The sequence below is a fragment of the Papaver somniferum genome, chromosome 10 (genome assembly GCF_003573695.1).
Source record: "Papaver somniferum cultivar HN1 chromosome 10, ASM357369v1, whole genome shotgun sequence".
Lineage (NCBI taxonomy): Eukaryota > Viridiplantae > Streptophyta > Magnoliopsida > Ranunculales > Papaveraceae > Papaver > Papaver somniferum.
In genome coordinates, this window is record NC_039367.1 from 135360162 (window position 1) to 135370848 (window position 10687).

The 10687-nt window shown below is 36.3% G+C and overlaps 1 protein-coding gene across 1 annotated transcript; it reads left to right on the top strand.

Annotated features, from left to right (window-relative positions):
* Nucleotides 1-2457: 2457 nt before the first annotated feature.
* On the top strand, nt 2458-3183 carry LOC113316237. The gene has a single exon (XM_026564457.1). The coding sequence runs from the start codon at nt 2458-2460 to the stop codon at nt 3181-3183; it is 726 nt and encodes a 241-aa protein (XP_026420242.1).
* Nucleotides 3184-10687: the final 7504 nt, after the last annotated feature.

Below are 10687 nucleotides of genomic sequence, written 5' to 3' on the forward strand. Positions count from 1 at the left end.
CACAAAACCTGCACCAGCACGTCCTCTACCAGTAGCTCTACCACCAGTTCGTCCTCCTCGACCATATCCTCTTCCACCTCTTTGTTTGTCACCCCACCATTCCGGGTATCCAATCAGCTGAAAACACACTTCCTGTGAGTGCCCTTCTCGGCTACAATGCTTGCAAAATTTGTTAGGATCATACATATTATTGTATGGACGCTGGTCTGACTGAACTTTGAACGCCATAACATTGTCCTGTGTCTGAGACGTCACAACTCCTTCCCCCAATTTTAGACGTTCTGAATTAACCACAGCTTGATAAGCCACATCTATAGATGGCAGTGGTTCTCTTGCCAGTAATTGTTCACGCAGGGAGCTATACATGGTATCCAATCCAATCAAAAAATAGTGTAAGAAATCTTCTTCTCTCAACGTACTAACCTGTGTTGCAATGTTACACGTGCACAGGCCACAACTACACTTTGGTATCTTCATGTACGTCACCATCTCATCCCATATCTTGTTCAATCTCCCATAGTACACTGCAACCTCCTCAGTCTTCTTCTGTTTGCATTCGCTTAAGGCAGCTTTCAACTGGCAGATCCGAGTTCCACTTACAACACAAAATCTCCTCTTCAAGTGCGTCCATAACATGCTCGAATCATCATAATCCCCCAACGTTGATCTAATATTTGTCTCCAATGTATTGCTGATCCAAGAAACCAGCATTGAATGCACTGCAATCCACTCCTCTAACTCCTCAGGTTCTGTTGGTTCTTTGACAGTTCCATCAACAAAACCAAATTTCCGTTTGGCTATCAATGATCTTCTCACTGCTCTAGCCCATTCATCATAGTTTGCTTCCTTTAATACAATAGGTGTGATGATAATCCCTGGTCCATCACTTGATCCCAGATGATATTCTGGTTTCTTCTTTTGCATATTGTTTTCTACCTCTTTTCCTCTTTTAGATGATTCTGCATCATCCGCCATGTTTACTGTTCTAGGGTTTTCTTATTCGTGTTAATCAACTCTGGCTCGTGATGCCATGTTAGATTTTGTAAAACACATATATCAAAATAGTTCTTACGTCTTTCATTCATTCAATCTGCCTCTTATACAAGATACACAACCCTAGTTTTAGACCCTAGAGTTCGACCTTACAATGGACTGTCCATAACAGTTTAAGCATTGGACTTTGAAGATGGGTCTCAATCTGGAGACTGTGAAGATGGGTCTCAATCTCGAGACTGTGAAGATGGGTCTCAACCCAACAGTCTCGAGCCCATATATAACTCTCCTAATATAATTCTTCGTAGATGTTTCTCTTCATCTTTTAGATGTTGGCCATGCCAAGTCGCTTTGGACTTCCAGTGCATGACCCAAAGGGAGAATCCCAAAATGACTGAAGATTCTAGTAACAAGATATAGAAAACCAGTAGATTTCCTTACCTTACTGAAACTGATCATTTGACGGATAATGAGTCAAAAAAATTAATTTTTCTTCCTTGAACAAGATAGTAGACTAACTCAGCAACTTCTCTTGTCCATAAATTCTTATGGATGGTGCTTGGCATGAGATTTGCAACGACTAGCTTGCCAACAACCTTTATACATAAATCAACGTCATTGACCGAAAGTTTACTATCTTTACAAGGAACAACTTTTCTCGTAAGAAGATTGTACACTTCATCTTGAGAGGGTCTCAGCCTTTCAGGTTGAGGAACCTCAAGATTACCATTATATCGCAAGTCCAGTAATTCAACAATCACACCACGAGTTACAACAAAAGTCTTGTTCTTAAAAATGGTCTTGAACGTGCAGTTATGAATATCTGCACCATGCAATTGCATCGAATTGACATGCCATTTCGGAATATGCAGTAGCCATACCGCAGTGAATGAGGCCCCATTTATGAGAGTTCATAAACCCAACAAGGTTATGAACATTAAAAACTGATGCTTCATATATTTTTTTCCATGATAATTTGTCACTTACGATATTCAATATAAACGATATAAGCATTCTCGTTAACAAAACGAGTTTGAAGACTAGCATCAAAATATTGTTCATTATCATGCTCATCATTTCTACTAGTGTTTCTTCTACTATAACTTTCTCCATGAATAGTTCTTTTTCTTTCAAACATGATTAGAATCAAAACAAACACCAAGAAAAAGTAAGTTTACTTACCGGATACCCGAACTGTTGAGAATGGTGAAGATCCTGAACTACAAAAATAGTGAAAAAATAGTGATCACCCGTTGGATAAAAAATTACAAGGAGTTCAACGATATCAAAAGATCAAATTTCATCAAGAAATGATCTTGATGGTGATGAGGGTTATGGAAACTTTCGGTTTTTCTTTCTCTAGTTCTCGAACAGTGAGGAAGAAAAGTAGGGGATCTCAATTTAGCTGATTTGTTTCCTGCTCTCTTCAAGCTTTCTAGGAATAAGAATGCTTCAATAAGAGACATGGTTAGTTTTACTGATGCTATCCTAGCCTGGAATTTCAATTTTTCAAGGACTCTAAATGATAATGAAGTGATTTTGGTAACAGAGCTACTTCAACTCATCAATAATCCTGTGTTAACTAATTCTGGTGAAGACTCTCTTACTTGGAGGCATGGTAACACTTTCTCTATCAAATCTTGCTATAATGCTATTGAAGAAGAAGGTTTTATTAGGTTCCCTCATATGAATATTTGGAATTCAAGAATTCCTCAAAAAGTGTCTTTTTTCACTTGGTGCCTGTGTTATAATTCTGCTCCAACTTTGGATACTTTGAGGAATAGGATTGTCATCAACGGTTGTATCTTATGTAGGAAAGCTGCTGAATCTAATACACATTTGTTTCTGCATTGTGAAGAGACTATGAAGCTGTGGCATTTCTTTTTCAACAACTTTAATTTAGTGTGGGTTTTCAGAGAAGATGTCAAAGCTAATATATGGGAATGGAGCAGTAAGAAAGGTAATTCTTTGAAACAAAGGTTATGGGGCTTGATTCCTTCTGCCATTTGGTGGACTGTATGGAATGAGCGCAATAATAGGATTTTTAGGGGCAAATTCAAGAATTCTGATCAGATCCTTCAAGAAGTAAAAGTTTTGCTTTATAATTGGTCTATTGGCACCAATACTTTTGCTGGGTTTACTCTAAATACAATGCTTCATAATTTGAATGTTTTGTTAGGAAGCCATTAGTCCTGCAATTTTAGTTTCTTTGTTGCTTTCCTCTTGGTTTTGACAGGCTTTTCCTGTCTTGTAATGCTACTTGGTAGCTTCTTTGTTGTCTATCAGTTTTACCACTTCTTTGTGGTAATATGATATTTTTAATTAATACAGCCCTTTTGCGTAAAAAAAAAGAAGTGGGGAAGAAGAAATGATAGAAACAAGAAACTATCCTTCTTATTTTATATGAGACCCTGGTCAATTTGTGAACCGGTTCCTAGTTCAGCAACTAGATCTACACGAACTTATTTCACGGTACGCGGGCTGCACATGTGCTACCCAAAAGACAAATCTCAAACATGGATATTTCTTTCCCGACCAAAGTTTAATGGGTCAAGATCTTGTAACAAAAGGTTTTGACAAAACTTTTTGACAAATTCTGGTAACCACTGGATTTTATATACTCCCTCCGTCCCTAATTAGATGACCTATACCATAAATAAGTGGAGTAATAGATTAGTATTATTATAAAAAATATGTAAAATTTGATAGCCATATTTATATTTATTAGGTAGGTGTTTCAAAATGTTTTCCAATGATACAAAGTTTACGAAAATTCCGTTGTATGGTTTGCGAGATAAATCATTTCTAAATTTACTAGTAAATTTTAATTAGATCATTTAATTAGGAACGGAGGTAGTATCTAACTGTTCAAAAAATGAATGACGTAGCAGTGGAAATAATTTTATGGCTTGTTTGGATTAGACTAATTAAGTTATTTTTTTTTTCTAATAAAAAAACTTGAGATAAGTTACCGGGAATCGTTTATCAGTTTCGGTGCACGACTATATATCATCATGGCTCTTCCTTCAAAAGGAAACCAATAAATCATCATAGTCTTCTATATCTATTTTTCTAATTCAATTTCAGAAGAAACAAATCATGAAAAAAAATAGATTCAAAAATAATCAAGAGGTTTGCTTTTGATCCCAAGAAAATCAAACCCCAACTGGTTAAGTTGAACGAAGAGAAAACGTGAAGAAGCACGATCCGATATTATTGCTGACTAATTAAGTTATTCACGAATCAAAGTTCTTATGTATTTGAAATCTGCCCACTAGTCCTAATGTAAGATTATCAATTCCAGAAAAAGAAAAAAAAAAGGTAAAGACGTCAAGTCTTTTGTCTTTTGTTGGTTGATAATCAGACCATAAGAACAATAGTTCAGGACTATCCATCTCTGCGTTACGGATTAAATCCATGATCTTATTTTGCGGCTTGGTTAATTTAAGAATCAAAAGAAACCAGTAATGTTAATGGAGGGAAAAGGACGGAAAATGTTCCCTCCATTCGAGCAACCATGTAACCTAGTCATGGATGAAGAAGGATGTTCTGCTTTACTTTTTAAGCAGCCGGTGAATTAGTCTAAGCCAAACGAGTAATAGCGTTGGTTAGCATGCCACATCATCTATGATTTGGATCGTCGGATATACAATATCTAGTGGTTATCAGGATTTGTCAAAATGTTTTGTCAAATACTTTTGTTACAGAATCCCGACCCAAGTTTAATTCCCACAATTACATTATGGTTCCACCAAGTAGACACATTATTTGATGAAATTTAGAAGATATTATTGCTTGCCAAGATGACAAATGTTAGAGCACTGCTCGGTCGAACTCGCAAGCGTTGCTATCTCAAGCTTGTTGTCAAGTTCAGTTGCCAAAACTATAAGTCTTGATTTCTAGTCTACTTATAGCTAAGTCTCAGCTTAGGATAGAAAGTGTATTTGAGCATTAGATTTCACCGCGTTCATCGATTGAAGACGAAGAATTACTAAGGAGAGCTTGTGGAGCTTCATCAACAAAAGGTATGTGGAGACTTGAACTCATTTATCACTCAAAAGTCTATCTACTCTATCTCCTATTTGAGACGAAAGTCATATAGCTATATAGACTTCGATTATACACATTTGATATTTCGAGTTGAGTTTAACTCGCTTACATTTCTCGAAATATGTTTTGGTAAGCTTTCCTTTAATCAAGTTCATCTTATATTCTTGACGAAAGTCAAAAGATGATCATGTGAAAATCGTCTGGAAAGATCTTACATGATTTGTGTGAGACAGTCATTTGATGTAGGCTGGGAATGTTTCGTATTGATCATTCAATCACTTGAAAATTGCTTTGAAGCTAATAGTTTGTGTGAGACAACTATTCCCGTCTTCCAAGAATATTTTAATGGTTGAAATGAGAGTTTATAACAATTGGATTTAAGCATAGAATGCGTACTTGCATATATGTAATCCATGTCCGGGAACCATGGTATGCATACCCGTATGCGTACTTGGTTTTGAGAAAGTCCGGGAACCTGGTATGAAAACCGGTACGCGTACTGGCGTAAGGTTCAGGTCTGGGAATTTCTGCTGAGTTTGGATGGTATGCGTACCAGTTCGCGTACTGGCGAAACCCAAACTTAGTCCGGCCATTTAGGTATGCGTACCTAAGTGAATGATGTTCTAAAATCGGTTTGTTCATGAACTAATACATTTATAATAAGGAATGCAATCTTTTGCAAACCGTGGCTATAATGTTCATGACTTGATTTGAGTGAATCAAAATCGATTTTGCTTCAATTGTGTCTTGTATACTTCTATGATAATATAAACAATTGACAAACTCTAGAACTAGTTTCATTTGAATCATTTAAACTAGTCATGGTTAAGATGAATAAGGTTGATATGAAAGTGTTCATATGGCTAACTTCGGTTAACTATTGTTGAGCCAACAAGGTGTACACGTTTAGATACGGTTACTCATATCTAAATGAAGGTACATTTCATTTGTGTGTAACAAGCTAAGTTCGATCTAACGGTTGAAAGATATTATCTTGAGTCTAGTCAGGTTTTCATCTAACGGTGAATATTGAATGCTTTGTTACCAAGGTAACTTAGAATGCAAACCCTGATTTGAAATCTATATAAAGGAGAACTCTAGCAACTGGGAAACCTAATACCCACACTTCCTGTGTGATACAAGTTGCGACTAGAGTCGATTCTCCTTTAACCTTAGGTTTTTCACGAAACCCTGTAGGTTAAAAACTTAAAGACTTCATTGGGATTGTGAAGCCAGACCCAACTATTTTCTCTGTAGTTGCGTTAACTGATCTTGCATTTTCTATCGTATTGAGTACTATCATTTCTAAGATTGGCTCGAGATTTAATCTCCGATAGGCAAGATAAAAAGTAGTCACAAACATCTTCGTCTCATCGTTTGTGATTCCACAATATCTTGTTTCGCTACCATAAAATTAAGATTATTATGAGGTGATTGATATTTCTAGGCTGTTCTTCGGGAATATAAGTCTGGTATATCAATTGGTTCATGTTCACCTTGATTTATCAAAAGACGGAACAAAACTCATATGTTTATTTGTGGAAGACAAAATTATCTATACAATAGACTTTTCTGTGTGAGACAGATTTGTTTATCAAGTCTTCAACTTTGGGTCGTAGCAACTCTTAGTTGTTGGTTAGATCATCTAAGGGAATCAAGTGCGTAGAGTCCTTCTGGAATTCAGAGACATAAGGAGTGCAACTGTGCCTTGATCAGTGTGAGATTGGTTAGGGATCAACTACATTCCAGTCCGAAGTTAACTTGGAGTAGGCTAGTGTCTGTAGCGGCTTATTACAGTGTGGTGTTAAAATCTAGACTAGGTCCCGGGGTTTTTCTGCATTTGTGGTTTCCTCGTTAACAAAATTTCTAGTGTATGTGTTATTTCTTTTCCACATTATATTTTATTATATAATAGAAGTATCGCAGGTTGTGCGTAGTTCAATCAATTAGAGAATCCAACCTTTGGTTGTTGATTATATTGATTGACACTTGAACATTGGTCTTTGGTACCGTTCAAGTTGTTTCACATAATAATCAGGCTCACAGATTTTTATCTGTTTGATTTGCTGATTACATTGTGAAAGAGAGATACAACTCTTGGATATATTTCCATTGATTGAGTCTGACTGTCTAGTTGATTCCCTTGGAATTATATTGGAGTTTTCCCACACAGATTGCTAAGCGAAATATTGGGTGTGGTTGTTAGACCCCAGCTTTTTCAATTGGTATCAGAGCAGGAAAACACGTTTAAGACCTCATAAGTCTGTGTTTGTAGCGATTTGACTATATGGACAGAGGAGTTATCTCTATAAACGTACCACCAGTCTTCGATGGCTCAAATTACTCATGGTGGAAAATTGCTATGTGTGCCTTTCTTCAAGCGCATGATTTTCAAACATGGGTTTATGTTGTTAATGGCTATGATCCTCCAATGGTTACAGTAGACGGTGTATCTACTGCTAAGGATATTGGTAGATATGAACCTAACGAGATTCTCGCTGCAAAGAAAAATTCTGACGGTTTAAATGCTATCATACATGTTGTTACCCCAAATCTTCAGAACCATGTGACTATGTGCACTCGGTCTAAAGATGCGTGGGATATCTTAGAAACCGTATTTAAAGGGAATACCTGTGAAAAATAAACTAGGCTTCAAAACCTAAATTCTGAGTGGGAAAACCTTCGTACGACAGATGAAGATTCAATTGATGAGTTTAATCACAAAGTGTCTGAAATTGTTAATGCATCTCTTGCGTTGGGTAAGACTATTCCTGAAAAAGACACTGTGATGAAAATTCTCTAATTATTGTCATCTTGATACGATTCTAAGAAACATGTCATCGTTGAAGGAAATAAACTTGATAGACTTTCCAAGAATACTCTTGTTGGAAAGTTAAAAATATTTGATCTTGATCAGAATACAGTCAGAACATCTGCGTTCAATGCTGTGACCAACACAAGGAAAGCTTCTAACTTGTCTTGGGCTGATGGATGTTGTTCCAACCATGTTGCTTTTGATAAATCACTGATTACACAAAAGATCAAGGATTTGGTAAAAAGAAGCAAAAGTTGTGAGAAAGGTTTTTCTCCGGTTAATGTTTCTGATGATTCAATACAAGAAAAATCATCCCAGGTTGTCAATATCTTGGATTCTTCCAATGTGTTCGATGAATTTTCGGCTCTCACAGCAGAAACTTCTTCCTACTCAAATTCTGATTCAGAGTTTGAGTGTGACACTGAGATTGTTGTTTTCTTTAATAAGTGTGAATAAATTCACCAATAAAACCTCCAACTAAAGGCTTCATTGCAAAAACTTGAATCATCACTTCAGGTGAAAGATCTTGAGATAAATTGTCTTAATGATGAATTCACCAGGACCCCATCTCTGAAGGAAAAAGATATTAATACTCTTAAGTGTGACCTGCTGATGCGTGTCGTAACCACAACAAATTAATTAATATTTTTCCCATTAATTAACTAGCAATATAGCGGTAGTAAGGATCGTTCCCACAAAGAGCTGTGTAATTGATAGGTTATTTGAATCAGCAAAATAAAAGTAAAAGACAAAAAGGGGGGTTGTATTATGGATTAAAGTAAATAAAAAGAAACAAATAAGAAAAGAAAGAGATGATCAAAGAATCCTTCGTCTTTACCAAGTGATAACTGAGTTAGTATACTTATCTATCTTCCATTAGAATCATTCATAACCAACCGTAGAATAACAACTAGATCAGTGTTATCTCCAAAACTCCTTTTATCACAGGATACAGAAGTTCTCGACTACCAGATTCCATCCAACCAAACCACCAAGTAGTAGATCAATCAAGGTGTAACCCAATCGAAGTTTTTAATCTTTGTGAATTTATTAGGTTGATATTAGTAGTTAAACTCTTAGATCAAGGTCCACTTGCTAACGTTGTTTTCACTCGCAATTGCTCCACAGAATCCCTCTGCAAGGTCTCACGATTTCTACTTGTGTAAATAGTCAAGAAACTATTACTTATCCCCCCAACTTTCACTATCTTTAGAACAATCAACAAATCAATCTAGTATGCATCCCAAACCAATCTAATAATTACTCATGAACCCTAAATATTGTGAAAACAAACAATGATGATAAAAACTCCAAAAAGATTTTATATAACTAACAAAGCTTCACACTTAGAACATTGAATTCATCCTTAATCAATGGAATTAGTTACACATGGATTTACTAAAACCCATAAAATTGAATATAAGAAGCAGAAGAAGAAAATAGCTTGGTTTCCCCCTAAAGGGGTAAACCCTAAAATATGGATTAAGAATCTTTCTTCTCTTTTATTTTCTGCCTCTGTAAAACGTTGTGTATTCTGTAGGCTACTGGTCCTCTTTATATATATAGGTTGTGACAAAACTTCGGAGATTTACGAGTTCGACTAGGAATATCTTAGTCGGTGAGAGATAAACCAATGAAAGGAATTATATTTCCTTTCAACTCCTTCGAATCCAATCTCAGTCGGTCACGTTTCTCGTAAAGAAACTTGCATACACACCCAACAGACCCCACTAGGTCCATGGCAGTTACACTTGGTTCAGCAGCATCGTTGTCAGTCTAGTCATCACCACCAGCGTCCCTGGTTTCTCCCACTTCCGGTCAAAACTCTGTTCAACTATACTCACAAACACCATTTCCTTGTCGTGCAGAAAATGTTGGATATTTTCAATATTGTTTGATGCTATCCATGGGGGCGTAGTCGTGGGGGTCTAGGGGGAAACTCCCCCTAGCATAGTGTGAGACAGCGTCTCGTAGAAAATTTTTTTCTGGTTTTGAAATTCAAAACCTAATTCGGTTTCCAGAAAAAGGAGGCAAATATGGTCGAAGACAAACTTGTTATTGTAGTGCAAGCCGCAAATGCCGTTTCTAATAATGAGAGTGGATTGTGGTACGATAATGGTTCAACTATCCATATCTGTAAAGATAGACATCTTTACAAGACATATGAAGTCGTTACTGGCGAAGGAAACGAAGTTGTCTCCGCAAACAACTTACACAGCGAAGTGATTGGCAAAGGCATTGTTGAACTTTCGTTTACTTCGGGAAAGACTGTTACTCTTACTAATGTATTACATGTCCCTGACATTGTGAAAAACCTTATTTATGGAGACCTTGTTATGAAGGACGAATTCAAGACGACTTATGAGTCTAGTAAGTTTGTATTGTCCAAAACATGGTGTATTTGTTGGACAAGGATATGCTTGTATTGGGATGATGAAGCTTAATTTAATAAATAATGGTTCTGCTTATACTGTTGACTCTGTTGATTTATGGCATGGTAGATTAGGACATGTGAATTATGGTTCTCTTAGAAACATGAAAATATTAGGATTAATTTCTGATTGCAACTTTGATAATGTTTCTAAATGTGAAATATGTGTGCAAGCAAAGATACATAGAATATCCTTAAATCTGTAATTAGAAACTCTACCTTGCTTGAATTAGTACATAGTGATGTTGGTGATCTCAAAAATCACGTGACTCGTGGTGGAAACAAATACTATGTCACTTTTATTGATGATTATACTAGGTATGCTTATACTTACTTGATGAAATCTAAGGATGATGTCTTTGACATGTTTAAAATATACAAAGCAGAAGTAGAGACAC

Coding starts and splice junctions, on each gene's coding strand:
- LOC113316237 (XM_026564457.1), top strand. CDS start 2,458: ATGGTTAGTTTTACTGATGCTATCCTAGCCTGGAATTTCAATTTTTCA.